The sequence below is a fragment of the Nanorana parkeri genome, unplaced genomic scaffold, assembly GCF_000935625.1.
Source record: "Nanorana parkeri isolate BGI_ZX_2015 unplaced genomic scaffold, ASM93562v1 scaffold838, whole genome shotgun sequence".
Lineage (NCBI taxonomy): Eukaryota > Metazoa > Chordata > Amphibia > Anura > Dicroglossidae > Nanorana > Nanorana parkeri.
This window is the reverse complement of record NW_017307106.1, coordinates 178,781-195,443: the sequence shown is the minus strand read 5'-3', so window position 1 is coordinate 195,443 and position 16,663 is coordinate 178,781. Positions and strand designations below refer to the sequence as shown.

Genomic DNA, 16,663 nt, shown 5'->3' with positions numbered 1-16,663 from the left:
CCCCCCCCCTGGATCCGCCACTGCTCTGTGCACTGTGCTCTGACTAATGATGGGCAGTATGGTGACAAAATCAGGCGGGGAACAGAAGATCCTTTCAGTCCGGCAGGCGGGTGAGCGATTCTCCTCCTTCGGTCCTGCGTGCTGCAGGTAAAGAATCCGCCAGGCAGGACCTCGAGCAGACCGTCGAGGGCCTCCTCAGTCTGGCTCCGCGCACGAACGTTAACTGGTCACGTCAGGGAGGTGGGTGGGACTTCAATCTGACAGCCGGCTCGAGCAAGCTCTCAAATGCAAAAAAATTAGTTTGCGTGCCAGCCGATGTGGCCTCGCGTGCCAAGCCGGGCACGCGTGCCGGGGGTTGCCGACCCCTGGTCTATAATGTTTTATCACAGGTGTATTTTAAATGATATAGACAGAATATCAACCAAAAATGCAGGAAAAACGCATGATACACGTTATAAATGGAGTTGCAGCATAACATTTGTATCATGTGTTTTTTCTGAATCTTTGGTTGATATTCTCTCTCATTTAAAATACACCTATGATAAAATGTATAAACCTTTCATTTCTTTGTGAGTGGGCTAAGTTACAAAATCTGCAGGGGATCAAATAATTATTTTCCACACTGTAGAAACCTCAGGTGATTCCCATTATTTTCTGCTTACTAAGCAGAGATAAATTAGTGCCCCATGTAATGTTCTGATGTGCTCTGGCTATTAGATTAGCATACTACCTCAAAACTAAAACTGTCTCCTGTTTCCTAAAAGAAGAAACCTGTGAAAGTAGACTGCACTGTAATATTAATTTGTTGCAAAAAGATAATTTCTAGATATAATCTTTTACTGATTATAACAAAAACCTTTTAAAATAATCAAGCTTTGAGAAAAGAAAAAGCTCCTTAATATGGAACACAGACTAATAGTTTCCTACTTTACTCTGCAGGAAGTTTGATTTTGATTTGTACTAAGATGTTCAATCCTGATAATATTGAAGCTGCAACATAGAATTGGCAGTTTCTTTGTCATCCTTCGAGGGACACCTTGTTGTAGTAGCATTTTCTTTGTCTTCCTTTCAGATGCACAGAATTGTAGTATGTCTGTGGCATGTGAGTTATACTGCCGGCTTGCACAGTCCCGCTGCAATGGGTCACCTCAGTCCATACTCTATCGAAAGTAGCATCCTTTTCTTGGTTTTCACAGATTGGACTGACACATGCAGCATAGATCCTGGCAGAGCCATCCCTATAATGAGGCAGCATCTCATTGGGGGGCAGCAGGGGTGGGGTGAAGCAGACACAGCATCCAAGGTCGCTTTTGGCAGCCTATGATGCTTTGTCCGGCTTTCCACCCTTACTGACATCACTGGCTGCAAGGAACGACAATTCAATGATGGCAACAAGAAAATAGAAATGCTTTCTTGAATTGGGTTAGTCCAAACTGCCACACTTCTATCTACAGTGAAGTTTTGTTCCATTATTTTTATCGTACACCTCACGATGCTTGACCCTCTTTAAATTCTCTTTCCCTGTGGGGATATCCTAATTTCCTACATCTACAGGATCTAGTTTCCAATGCTTCCTAATAGAGGTGCACCAAAATGAAAAAAATGACAGACTGAACCCGAAAATGTTTTTTTCTAACCTTTTTAAAATAAATTTTTACTATTTTATTTTTTATCAAATATTTTTATTTTTTTTACTTAATGTCGGGGGCTCCGGGTAAATATTGGGGGTCTACACAGACCCCCTGATATCTCCCTTTTTAAAATTGAGAAAGATTGAGAACAGTGTCCTCCCATCTCTTTTTCTGCAGCCCCTGTTATAAATCCTCTATACTGAGTGTTCCTGTTCTTTCATAACTTGTGGAGATAGTATGTTTACCAAGTCCACAATCATGAATGAACAGGAAGTGATGTAGATCACGCCCATTCGTTCATAATTGGGGACACAGTAAACATCCTATGTCCTCAATTATTCACAAGCAGTCAGCGATCGATGATCGCTCAGCGCTTGTACCTGTTCTCCATTCTGACTCGCTGTTACAGGAGTCTGAGCAAGCGGTGTGGGGAGGAGAGCTTCATCTCCTCTGACCGATGACTCCTTCCCCACATCGCCTGGCCCGGCCTCCTCTAACAGCTGTCTCCGCCCCCACACCGCCGCTCTCCTGATCTGTCACAGGAGGCTGAGCGGTGCGAGAGGACGGACGCTGGCCGCTCACAGCGCTCTCCTCCCCTGCACCGCTCAGCCTCCTGTGACAGTTACTTTCCTCCCTGCTGGACACTGTGCTGTGTCAGAGGGGACACAGAGCAGCGCCCAGCATGGAGGAGGGAAAGCAGGGATGCACCGCCATTTCGGCCAAAAGATGGCATTTTGCCAAAAGTGCCATTTTCAGCTGATATGCTTCGGCGGTCGAAATTTAGGCGCATCCTTACTTTCTAACCCTTGTGACACCAGATTCTTTAGTGCACTCCAGTACTCTTTTCTTAAATCTCATGGCATTATTATTCCTCTTTTGTGCCTTTTTTTGGGGGGGGGGGAACCAAAATGGAATGCCTTTTATATTTCACTAGAAAGAGTCGATTTCATACACCCTCACAGTGTTCCCGTAAAAAGGGTTCTATGTTTACTTTCCAGACTCTTGGCCATTATCCTCCTGAGTGGATTTCTGGGATAATCAGGAAATGAATCTCCCATATTTCCCTCTATATGTTGTGATTCTCATTTGCAGAATCAAAATTGGCAATACAGTCATCTATGTTTTTCCCTCGGATGTCTTGCATTGCGGATTTCTGCTCACAGTGAGCAATATCTCTTCCTTCATCCTTGGACATTACGCCTCATATCTGTTTCGACAAAGCAAACAGTTATTGGATGTTTTTCCACAGTGAGTCATTCACCTGAGGCTTCTTCCTTCTCCCTTTTCAAGGAAGCATCCATTGATAATTTTCCTGTACCTCCTTGTAGAGTCAAGAGGCAGAACTTTATTATGCAATAGTGCTCTTCCTTAGTAGGTTATTGTATGCCTAGAAGCCTTTTCTTTCACTTATTTATTCCCTTATGTGGTTAATTGGATGTCTTCCACTTTGTTAGCATTCTTCACACCTTCAACTATCAGTTTTCTTGTCTGAGATTATCTGTTCTGATCTGTGATACCCTTGCTGTCATATCCCTGGCAATGTCCTTTTTCAAAAATGTTTCCTATCAAACCTTCATTCAGGTCTTGATTTCAATAGGATTCCACATCTACTGGTTTCCTTGGTGGCTTTTGCCCACCCCCCAGTTGAAGTGCTTTTGGATGGAGAAGAAAATTAGATTTTTTTTTAAAGTTTGCTATAAAATCTGTTTAATTCTTGCCCTTCTTTTATTATTGGCCTTATGTTCTGCTTGCTTACAAAACTGAGCCATGACTGTTGGAGGAGGGTGAGAGTGGTTATAAAAGGGCTGGCCTAACAACTTTTGTTTTGCCCGTGTCTAAAAGTACTAAAGGCGGCATTATAACCCACATGTCCAATAAATACTACAATCCTATGTCTCTCAAATCAGTCAGTTCAGTAAAAATGACTACTTTAAAGTGACACTAAGCTCAGAAGTTAAATCTTAAAAATGCATTCAAGTACCCTATTAACAAAAATTTAGCTTATTTGTACATCACTTGGTTGTAGATCCTCAAATCATCTCTGAATTGGTGCTGACACTGTCCTTCCTTCTGGAGGGTGGCTACTTTTGTTCCCCATGGTCCCCGTGTGTGTTGTAAAGTAGCCACCGCACCAAGCTCGCTCCTGTGATGAACTACAATCTTGCATTTAGTTTACTAATTTATATTGAGATTGTAGTCCATCACAGGAGCAAACTTGGAGCATTTGCTACTTTACGACACACACACGGACCATGGGGAACAAAAGTAGCCACCCTCCAGAAGGAAGGACAGTGTCAGCATGATTTCAGAGTTGATTTTAGGATCTATAGCTGAGTCCTACACAAATACTAAGCTACATTTCTGTTAATAGTTAAGGGCTCAACACATATTAAATGATTGCTTGTAAAATAAGGATTTCATTTAAAATAGGTCATTTTAGAAACAACCAAAACAAAATGTAAAATCATATTCACCCCAAATCATTTTAGTTTCCCCTAAAGCATGAAAAACTGGAGCTCCATTTATGATTGAGTGATGATGGAACAGAAATACACCGAGGTTATGTCTTTGCTGTTCCCTCCTTTATTTGTGTGCAGTAAGAGTGACAGCACTGTGCAGCACTGACCCTTGCTAACCCAATCTGTATCCTGCTGTGCAGGGAATTACAGCATTCTGATATTATGACAGATTCAGGTACTTGTGCTTGCTAAGCAACTTGAATCTTGTGATTTGACCAGTGCTGCTATGGTCAGCGGGAGTTGTCCCCCTGTCCTAGTTTGTAACAGCTGCCAGCTCCTCCCATTGCTGTTTACATTTGTTTGTAAGGTTAGGATAGCCAGTTTGCATTTACTGAACTCCTGGGGTGGAGTTTTTCCTACAGCAGCATTGCAGATAATTTCTGAAATCATGAGTCCTCTTGCTAGAAAGACACATGTGACCACATTACACTTGGTTTGGAACTCCCCTTTATACATATTGGGGGGAATTTATCAAAATCTGGAGCAGATTTGAACTGCAACCAATCAGCTTCTCTGTCTCATTTTCAAATCTTACCTGAGCAAACTAAAGAGAGAAGCTGATTGGTTGCAATGGACAACTGCTCCAGATTCTGTCTGCTCCAGTTTTGATAAATTCCCCCCATTGTATTTTTGTTTGCTGAGTTAGTGTTTTTGTTGGTTCAGAAACTGGAAAATTGACATGTATGTGTTTGATGAATGGTTATTTGTGAATGAGTGGAGAGGTGACCAGAAGTATTGATGATCTGCTTTGTTTTATCTGTCAGGAGCAGGTAGCAAATGCGGAGGATTTGTTGAAAGACTTCAACGTGCGTTGCACACAGGAAATGACAATGCGAGAGCATGACGTCCCGATACTCAGGGGCGGACCTGGATTCTACAAGGTAGTGAAGACTGGGCCCTCTGGTCACAACATCAGAAGCTGCCCAAACCTAAGAGGTATCCCAATTGGAATGTTAGTACTGGGAAACAAAGTCAAGGCTGTGGGCGAGGTATGGACTCTTCTAGCTACAGTTGATGACTTACTTAACTCCGCTTATGTCATGCAAATATCAAAGCAACAAAGCCTTTCTTTCCTCAGATGTCCTTACAGTTTTATTTGCACACTGTTATAGCATTGCTAAACTTGCACATTTTTTATAGGGCAGTTCTAATGTTGCTTTTCTCAAATGATACCAAATGCGTGTATGCTTATGGACTGTCCAAAGCAGCAATCAATGGAATTCCAAATACACTATTTTTAGCTCTTGAAGTGACTGTGTAAATTTGGGAGCTTCTTTCTAAAGTTTGCTTCAAGGTGTAGTGTGTCATGCTATTTTTCAATCCACCCTTGGAATTTGTGGATGCCTTGTTATAAATCTGAACCATTTCCTGCTAAGCTTGCCATTTATTTGCTAGGCATTTTCCTTTCAGTGTTGTTTTTTTTTTCTCGAAATCTGATATTTTAAGACTTGTCTATTGTAAATTTTTTTAAACTTTGTTTCATGCTGTAAAGGCCATACATTCTGTATAAATATATTCGCATGCAGCTATACATTTTGTATTTGAATGAACCAAAATGTTAAGATCTGCATGAATGTTTTGATCTCTGTTCTCGTGCTAGGTGGTCAGTTCTGAAGGTACATGGGTTCAGTTGGATAAAAACAGCATGGTAGAGTTCTGTGAGAATGATGAGGGTGAAGCTTGGTCCTTGGCTAGAGACGCTGGTGACAATCAATATCTTCGTCATGAGGATGGCAAGTATAATGTTTAATTTTAATATTTTCTTATAACTTGTGCCTAGCTACCCCTTTTTCTACTTTTTCTTTTTTTTTTTCAATGATGGTCAAAGAGCTTGAGGGCCGGTGCACACCTAGGCGACACTTCACGGCATGGTTTGCGCTGTGGGTGCCATTATTTTCTAATGGCACCCCAGTCGTGTCAGGCGGATTGCGTGTTTTCCGCCCACGCTTCCGAACACGATCGTGGCTAAAACAAGCAGCGCTTCGTGTATCGCACAAATGTACCAAAAATTGTGGCCTGCATTGTGCAGGACCGCACGATCCCGGATCAAGTTAGTCTGCACCGAACCTGAGCCCAGCACCTCAGATTATGATTGTTCAAGCGGAGACATTAAAGGAGAACTATGGGGGTCAGTGTTTTTCCCCATAGTTCTCCTTAGGGTAACGGGAGGACACAAACTAGCGTCCTCCCATTACCCTAAGCTCAGTATACCGTGAGCTACAGCATCCCGATCTACTGAGCCGACCTGTGACAGTCTCATTGTCACAGGTCGGCTAGAACTATGAGGTGAGTGGAAATCACTCATCTCATAGTTCTCCTTTAATAGGATTACTCTGCCTGCTCAGACAGTTGGTAATAAAAAAAACAAAATATCTTGGGTACTATTCTGTGATCTCTCACAGACTATTAATCAATGGTCGAGACACTTGTAGATTGAGAAACATCTCATATTGCTGGACAAAGGAAAATGGGGACTGGATGGCACCAAGGCTGCAAAAATATGTTTGCACAACTAATGTTTTACTTGATACATAATTCTTTTTATAGTTTCATTTAGCTAACCGCATATGTAAATGCTGCTGTTAGGCACATTATTGTAAAGGCACTCTGTATTGTTGGACAACAAACTTGCTTTAAGAGTTTAGGTGCCAGTAAAATGTAAGGACCAATACAATTACCACACAAGATCATAATCCATAGACTTGCCAAAAGCTAGGTGCCAGCTGTAATGTAATGGCTTCTGAGGTTTGCCTATTTATTGCTTAGGGAGCATTTAATTTACTAGAATTAAATGATGTGCTCTGACATCTGGAAAATAGACCATGATGCCCTCTAATATTATAAGCATGGTGTTAAATTACTGTGGGATGTGTACATAATCTTAAAGGTAATCCATTTATAGTGTGCCCCTCTCAATAAATGTACAAATGAATAGCAATTACTTCTTCAGATTATAATTATTTGCAGTTATTAATAGTGACATACTTGTTTGATATGTAATCAGTTTGCTTTAGATTCCTTTGTTAATGCTTTAGTAATAGAAACATTTCATTTCTTTCTGCTCCATTGAGCAGCACTTTTTTTTCCTTGGACAAATAAACCATGTTTTGGCCATTTTATTTGTAATGGTTTTTCTTGTTCCTTCTGTTCCACTCGCACAATAAAAAAAACTGCTTTGTTTATCTGAGCTGCAAGATGCGCGGACATTCATTGAGATCTCTGCGGATATTTCATACTAAATTTTCTTCAGAAAATAGCTTCATGTTTTTATTTGTTGTTTTTCCTGTGTTGGCAAACAGCAGTGTACTAAGGGGTGGTTCACGCCACTGAAGGATCTTTAATGTCCCCATATCTTGACCTATGTGGGTGTTTATGAATCAGAGTTGTGCCCCATTGATGTAGACTGGAAAACTAAGGAATGCTGAAATGTACTTTTTTTTTTGCATTTTATTACACAGAGCAAATTTTAGATCAGGGTTCTCAGACTCCACCTCCAAGCCCGTTTTCCATTCAGATTTTCCGTCGCACTGCAAGTGGAACCATCGTGCCAGGATTTGACTATGGCCTTGGAAATAATAAAGGTATGTTAGGTCTTTGTTAGTGTCTTCAGTTGTTCATTGGTTTTGATTTAATTTTTCTGTATAAAAAAAAGCTGTTGCAATTTTTTTGGGTGTGATCCCTTTTCCTCAAACCTCCTACATCTCACCCACCTCAAACTTCTCATAAACAGCAGTTAAACATTATTTTGACTGTTGAATATATTGATATGAATGGCCGAACTTTTCCATGCATGTAATAATTACGCCTTCATGTACACAGGGGTAAAATCTTTGCCCAAACTCTGCTGTGTGTGTATTTGTTTGTTTTCAGTGAAAACATAGTATAGTGTTTACATTAGTCATTTCTAATGTGACTTTAAAGTTTTTAAATTGCTCTTTTATATTTCTGTTCTTTTAATTTTCTATAAAATTATAGATATTTGTAAATTAGCTACTAGAGGGAGCTCTGCATTTATTTCAGACTCATTTAGACTCCTGCTTCACACCTTTACAGATAATAATCAATGCAGGGTGCTTTTTTTTTTTTTCTTCAAATCAACAATTTATAGACTATTTTAGTGAGGTTGAGCAGCAAAGCAAATACATTTTGTAGCACTGAGAAGCAGAACCTATATATGTAATGAGCAAATATGGCTGCCCTCAAGTACATACATACGTACATTTCAAACTTTGCTTCCTGCAGAGAAACCGCACAGCACACTTCTGATCAGGGAATCCTCTTTTATTGCAGAATAAACACCAGCCAAGCCAACAACTGTTTCACAAACAAATTTCCTGGTACATAAGCCCTAAAATGAAGATTGAAAAGACTGTGAAGGGAATTAATACTGGAGCAGACAAAATCTAGAGCAGCTGTGCATGGCAACCAATCGGCTCAAATCTAAACTGAAGAGAGATTGGTTTCCCTGGGCAACTGCTCCACATTTTGTCTGCTCCAGTTTTGATAACTACCCTCGTATGCCTTTTTTTAATTTTTTTTATTTTTTTAAGGGTCATTCACATTAGAGAGATTTTCCTTACTTCCTGACCCCAGGACAAGGCTAGTTATGTTTACAGATGTTACTGAGACAGGAAGACCCCTATTGGCAAAATGTCATCATTTTGAGACCTTCTGAACTAGGACAGAAAGTGAGAGGTAATCTCCCAGTGGGAACACGGATGGCAGCGAACAAAAACTTTGGTTGGATTCTGTCGCCAGACCATTTATTTCTAACAAATCACTCCACATAAGATTATATTTAATTTACGCAAGTTATTTACCAGTATAAGACTCCCTTATGTACACATTCAAAAAGCCTGAGACTTCTGCTGGGTGCTGTCTGCAGCTCCATTAGAATCAGGTGACACTCTGAATTATCGCTCTTTGCTCCTGCCCTGGCAGCCACATAAAAGATTATGTAGGGAGGGAGAACGGAAGGGAGGAGGAGCTGGGTTAGTACAAAGATTAGACACTTCCAGAAGAGGACTGGGCAATGACGTACAAGGAGGGAGAGGGCTGGGCTGAACAGTACTAGGGAACTGAAGTAGGGTAGTAGGGTATACATGGTTAGAATTTTGAATAAACAAAATTGATTTTGGAACGTTTCTAATTGTTTGGTGTTGCTGTGAAATCGATGATTGCTTTCCACCGCAGTGCCGAAAAAATTCAGAGGAGCGTGAATTTTTTTCTCGATCTAATGATATTCTGAACAGTGGCTGTAGTTTTCATTTGTGGAAAGTTAATTCCAGAATCGAATGTTAAATGAAAACGAAAATCAAACAAAATTTCAAACAACAATCTCCAAGTGTCCGATGGTATTCAACGTTTCGACAGGATTTTTCGTACAAACGTTCATTTGAAAATCTACCCATGTATTCCCTATTTATTTATTAAAATATCTGATTGTCCTGCACTTTTACCTGCAGTTTAAGTTTGTGACATGGCCTCTTTAACCCCTTAGTGAGCAAATGATTCTTTTTAGTTATTCAAAATAGAGGTTTTAGATGTGAACAAGTAGAATTAAAATATAGCTAAGGGTTTAGTTAATGTTAGTGATAGAGTGATAGAGTGAAATATGTTGTTGGTAATTGTAAATATTTTAGTAAATCCCATATTGAATGTGCCTTGTTTTCTGAAGAATTGTGTAATAGCTCTTTTCGGTTTGCGGTGCTGTAAACTGGTTTTGCCAGTTCAGCTTATATAACCAAATTGTAACCTACATTTTTGTTATCTACAAACAATGTAAACCTTTGCAATGGTATAGCCACAGCTTGATGTTTTCAAAAGCTATGTTGTGGTTCCATGCACTAATCAGTTGTAAGCATCACATACTATTAATGCAGTCCAAGCAATAGTCTTAAAGCTGAAGTCTGGCTAAATACAAGAGCCATTTGTATTGTTATGAGTCTTAGTGAATGTTGTATGTTTCCAGATCTGTGAAGTAATCCAGCTGGAACTGGCTCCTATTCTTTGCAGGAGTTTCTTGTAATATATATACTGGTTACTGCTGCTCTCTACGTGGGCAAAGTGACTGGTCTTGTATCTACCCCAATGTAGTTTTCTTTAGACAGCCTGTTCTGGTTGGACCTGCTGGGTCCCACCCTCAGCTCTGCTTTCTCCACCCGCTATGTGCAGCACAGTGATAATGTCACTGATACTTTTACAAGGTAATGTCTGGATCTGCAAAGGCATTTTGTGATCAAAATTGTATTTATATTTATGGCTTTGTAAGAATATATTCAAGTTTGTGTGCCCAAAGTTCAGCTTAAAAGGGAAAGTGTGCTTTTAGTGTTCAGTGAGATATCTATTGAGGATAAAGAAGTAATTTGATGTTTGATAAAATACCGATTGAGAAATTAAGGCTTTCATTGGTTAGGTAACTATTCCATGAGAATAAAATTAAAATGCACATCAAGAGACATTTGTAAATCAACAATTTTGAAGATAAAATGTATTATGAGCTAAAATGCAGAACATAGTTACTATAATTACTTTTTTGTGATCTGACCCTTTATTTAATTTTTTTATTGATAAAAAAATAATTCTTCAATATTGTGTGAAGTGACAGATTCAATAAATGCCACTAAAACTTTTTTTTGCTATTGGTAATAATGTAAATAGTATTATGTTCCTTTTTTTAGGATCAGAATTGCATAAGGTATAATGTATGCAATAACGTTTTGTTACCATTAGTACAAGTTTCTTCTGATATTTGGTCATGTGGGTAAAAAGAGTTTATCTTGTAATTGCTTTGAATTTTACAGTGTATACCTACCTTTTTTTTGCAATTCATCTTGTGAGAGCTAGCGCACAAGGAATGGATATTTTAGGGTATATCTAAGTAGCATGTCGTGACCTACTCATGAATCATTTATTGATGGGTTTTAGTTTTGATTGTTTTGCCCATTGCAGGTGATCAACTGAGTGCCATACTGAATTCCATTCAGTCACGGCCTAGTTTGCCAGCTCCTTCCATCTTTGACCAAGCTGCAAAACCTCCCTCTTCCCTAGTCCACAGCCCATTTGTGTTCGGACAGTCCCCCTCCTTCCAGCAGCCTCAGCCTCCGCTTCAGAGTAAGTCTGTCCCTCTCACTTGCTCCACCCATCCATTCTGTCTGAAGCAATATCTTTAATTTCTTCAGAGACCTTTACTTTATGCATGCCTAGTTGTTTGTTTACCAAAGAAAATTCTAATTCTTGGCTGTGTTTTGGGGGTTATACCTTGACAATAGAGGTCTGAAATGGCTCTATTATTGAAATTTTTAAGATGTGTTTAACTGTTTAATCCGGATCTAGTTATAGTTTTGTTACATTTCCTCTTGATCGGTTTCAATATATTTTAGTCCATTTATCTTTGCTTTAGCTAGGGATTTGAAGACTTCTCCTTGGTTAAAAATATTCATTTGATCATATCCTGTATTTCTAATTGAGGCAGAATATTCTGTCTTCATTAGACCGCTTTTACCTTATTTGTTTTGACTTTGTCTTGGTGCAGTCTTTGTTTTTCAGCTGCAGTATTATATTTTTGTACTAGCTATGCCACCTTTTTACCCAGATTTTAGCAATTGCAGCATTTGATACTTAGTCGAATGTGCTATATGGGCTACCGGTACTTTATTTACATGTGGAGAAGTTTATTTTCAGATTAACAATCTATTATTGAATTTCAGCTACTTATTTGATGTAGTGTTAACATTTACACATAATATAAGTTATGCACTTGGCATTGGAAAGGCTATTTTCCTATAACTGAGGATCTCCTTTTTTTGCTAGTGGGTAATATGGAAATTATTAAATAAATACCATAGATTTTAATGTTTTGTGGCATTTATGTGTTTGACTAATCCATGTGCATGTGTGTAAATACATATTCACCAGATCAGCTACGTGTTTCATAATGTATCACCGTTTAACATTCAGAACCTACATTCATTACCATCAACTGATATTAATGTATTCAGCTCCCTCAATGAATGGTGATTCCATTCATTATCTGTCAGAATTAGCTGGTTTTTAATATAGATGCATTTTATGTTCTCATAGATTTTTTATTTTTTTTGGTTCAATTAACAATTTTCCAACAGATGTAAGAAGCCTTATCAATAGGGAGAGAAGACATAATGCTTCTTTTAACATCACATATTGCGAAGTAGACAGTTGCTTTGACTTTTAATGGCATAAAGCTAAAGTATATACAGTGCATTCAGAAAGTATTCAGACTCCCTTCACTTTTATGTTGCAGCCTGATATTACTGTTGTTTAAATTCTTCTTATTAATCTACACTTGCTACCCCATAATGACAAAATAATTTTAGAAATGTTATTAAAAAGAAAAAACTGAAATATTACATGTACCTAAGGTATTCAGACCCTTTACGCAGTACTTTGTTGAGGCACCTTTGGCAGCAATTACAACCTCAAGTCGTTTTCGGTATGACGCAACACGATTTGTACACCTGGATTGGGGGATATTTTGCTGTTCTTTGCAAATCCTCTCAAGCTCAGTCTGGTTGGATGGGGACCACCGTCAGTGGATGCCATTTTCAGGTCTCTCCAGAGATGTTCAAGTCAGGACTGGCTGAGCCACTCTAGAACATTCACATAGTTGTCCCTAAGCCACTCCTGTGTTGTCTTGGCTGTGCGCTTAGGATCGTTGTCATGTTGGAAGGTAAACCTTCGGCCCAGTCTGAGGTCCTGAGCGCTGTCTAACAGGTTTTCATTGAGGGTATCTCTGCTCAGAGTTGATGAGCAGACTGTCACTTGTCCTGGGAAGAGGAGATATTTTAGGCTACGCGTTTTGGGACAATCTGTCTCTTTCTCAAGCCGGAGCATTCTGAACAACTTCGGCTTGAGAAAGAGACAGACCCTCTCGAAACCAGGATAAGTGACAATTGTTTGATTTCCTATTCCTCCCTGCACAGACATCATTTATCTCATCACCCATTGCTACGCAGCTCCTCTGAGGGAACTGCCGTTTCGTGCTAAACACGAACAGCCGTACGGCTCAGCCTGGCCAGCTGAGCCCTTCAACACCAGCCTCACAAAGAGCTCTCTTTAAAAGGACCTACTGATAGATCCATATACTGACACCAGCACCCTAGGACCCACAGTCAGGAGATCCACAGGTAGCATACCCTTTCTTATGGATGTTCCCTCCGCAACACGTCAGATCGGTGAGTGGAGAAGATATGGACATCGCTAATGCTTAGGACATTGGAGCACTTCTCCACACCATCTTCTCATCCAAGTGAGTAATTTCCTTTTCCATGACATTGTTCATAAGAAACTTCTGCTTTCCCACTGACCATAGTCCTAATATTAAACTTCCCTCCTGGTTGTAGCGCTCCTTTGTTCCTTTGTCGCTAATGGAACTTTGTCCCATCTCCACGCAGGATCTTTGGAGCTCAGTCAGAGTGACCATTGGGGTCTTGGTCACCTCTCTTAGTAAGGCCCTTCTCTCCCCCAAATTGCTCAGTTTGGCCGGGTGACCAGCTCTTGGAAGATTCCTAGTTGTGCCAAACTTCTTCCATTTGCTCTTAGGAATCTTCAGTGCAGCAGCATTTTTTTTTTTTCTGTCCCCAGATCTGTGCCTTGCAGTAATCCTGTCTGAGCTCTGCAGGCAGTCCTTTGACCTCATGGCTTTTGCTCTGATACAATATGCATTGTCAGCTGTGAGGCCTTCTATGGAGAGATGTGTGCCTTTCTAAATCATGTCCAGTCAATTTAATTTACCACTGGTGGACTCCAATCAAGGTGTAGAAACATCTCAGCAACGATCAGGAGAAATGGGAGGCACCGGAGCTAAATTTCAATTGTTGTAGCAAAGGGTCTGAAAACTTATGTCAATGTGATAGTTCAGTTATTTCTTTTTCATACATTTGCAAATATTTCTAACTTTCTGTTTTCACTTTGTCGTTATGGGGTACTGAGTGTAGATTAAGGAGGAAAAACAGAATTTAAACAACTGTAGTATCAGGCTGCAACATAACAAAATTGAAAAAAAGTGGAGGTGGTCTGAATACTTTCTGAATGCACTGTATATTGAGGAGAAGTAGGTTGGTAAGTTAGCAGTTTGCCAGACAAATGTATAGCAAGAAAAGTTAACATGATGAGCCCAAAATCTTCTGTAGTGGTACTTCATTAAAAAGGTTTATTACGTAATAAAGAATAGTTTATTACCGCACAACATCCAACAAATTTAAGTTTCCAGGGCTGAGTAGGGCCTGGCTAGTCTTTTTAAGGACCATTCTCTTTTTAAAGACCATTCTCTTTTTAAAGTTTAAGAAGTAAAACACTGGTAGGCTTCCACCCACCCATACTATTTCCCTATCCTGCAGCAACTGAAAATGATCTGATCTTGCTGCCAATCATAAATGTAAATCTTTCACAGACTTGGCCAGTTAAATCTGAGCATCATAGAAAACATTTTGAAGGGTTACCTTGAAAGAAAAACATGTAAAAATGATCAGTAAATCTAGGGATTAAGGAAGCTGAATTATATGCAAATCCTGGAAAAATTGGCCATGTGGCTTCCTATCAAATTAAATGTGGAGGATGGAAGCTCTAATAGCAGGAGAGCACAAATAATAGCAGAAATTAGTGAGTGTTTCAGCTACCGGACAATAAGTTGTTCAAGAGTGTTGCGTCTGTATCACATTACTGATGGTAACCATTATGAAGACAGCCCATTTTAAAACCACAAACAAGTCTCATGACAAAGGAAGAAATGGATTTCCGTAATCAAGCAATTACTGCAGTTAAGCAGTACCTGTAGCATAATACTGCTATATGCTGTCAGTTGATGCCTGCTTTGTAAAGTGCTTTGTGTTTGCTAAACTGTTTGCTGCTTCTGTACAACTGTCTTCCACTGTAGACCCCACACCATGCTGTGATGCTTCTTGTGAGCCTGTTAGCAAAATTAAAGCTCGTCCTACATCTGCTTTTTCTCAGCTTTCTAACAAACCAAAGGGTGGGTATGCATGCTTTTCATCCCATAATGTTTTACTCATTGTACATTAAGCAGAGCTATTGCTAAGCCCTTGCTTTCATACTAACTGAAGGTAAGCTACATTTTTGAAAAATGTCAAGATTGTTCATGAACCTAACCTTTGCCACAGCACTGTCCCCAGCATCAACATAGGAATACGGATGTAACATTATATATTTTTTTTCATGTTTGTTCTGCAAACAACTTAGTCTTGCCTTGAATTGTACATTTAATAAAATCACCTGGATGGTCAGATTATTACTGTGATTGGGTTGTTAATATGAAGCCCATTATTTCTGCATCCTCATTTTAGGACATGGATGTGTCAGCAAAGAAGGTGTTAATACAAACTCAGAAATGTCAAACAAAACAAGTAAAAGTGTGTAGATTCTAAGGAAATTCTGTTAGTCGTAATGGGAATAGGTTTGTGTTTATATTGCTATTCCCTTAAAAATTTGCTACAGTTGTGATAATGTTTGTGAGCTTTGGGAATCGTCTGGATTCTTGCATGAATAATTGCTCAAATATTGTAGGATTATGACCCAAGTTGTATTAATAGTCTTTACAAATCACTGAAACAGGAGTTGAGGGGAAATCTTCCAATGGGGGAGACTTCTGGTGACCGCTTTGTAAGAAGGGATTTACACTCACTAGGGGAGATTTCCCTTCACTTCCTGGGCCAGAGACAAGAAAACAAAGGTTTAATATTTCTCTACTTTATCCAATTTTTTTTTTTTAAAAGATAAAGGGGTTACCCCTTTATCTATAAAAAAAAAGGTTTTTTTTTGTTAAATTTAAACCTCCAGTATCCTTTAGCTTCTACTGTCTTATAGTGACATATTTGCCAATGGTAGAGACCACAGTGTGCAGAGGAGTCATTGGAATTCAATGGGCTTTATACATGATCCAGTGCATGAGGTGGACAATAGTATCAGCCACTTGTGAAGGGACCTTAGTGCATCTAAAACCAAAACTTTGATGTTAGGAAAGATTAACACCACTGTGAGGTTTTTGTCGTTGTCTGTGTTCTTTTCTTGGTAGATTTACCCTTTAGACTATTGTTACTGGGATTGAAAGTGAATCCAAAATTTTGAGTGGTCAGAGAACAGAAATAGAGGGTAAATCTTCCAGTGTGTACACTTGTGGTGACAACTGTCTGAAATAATTTTTCTCAGTCTAGAGACATTTTGTCTTCCAGTTTTGTCTACTGGTCGAGAAGTAAAGGAAAATCTCTATAACGGGGCAATGATGGGCAGAAATAACCTAAGGATTTTTGTATTCTATCCAAAACGTAAAAGTTTTAGCTTTAGATATATTTTAACTGCTTTGTGGTGAAACATACACTATATCAAAAGTATTGGGACACCCCTCCAAATCATTAGATTCAGGTGTTCCAATCACCTCCATGGCCACAATATATAAAATCAAGCACCTAGGCATACAGACTGCTTCTACAAACATCTGTGAAAGAATGGGTCGCTCTCAGG

General features: G+C 39.3%; 1 protein-coding gene across 1 annotated transcript in view; it reads left to right on the top strand.

The window, feature by feature from the left end:
• MYCBP2 (MYC binding protein 2, E3 ubiquitin protein ligase) overlaps positions 1–16,663 on the top strand; it is a 243,252-nt gene that overhangs the window by 173,749 nt on the left and 52,840 nt on the right. The window contains exons 54-56 of the mRNA XM_018565383.1: positions 4,915–5,139; positions 5,751–5,883; positions 7,609–7,731. Of these exons, the coding sequence (XP_018420885.1) occupies positions 4,915–5,139; positions 5,751–5,883; positions 7,609–7,731 (481 nt within the window). The remainder of the gene's footprint in view (positions 1–4,914; positions 5,140–5,750; positions 5,884–7,608; positions 7,732–16,663) is intronic.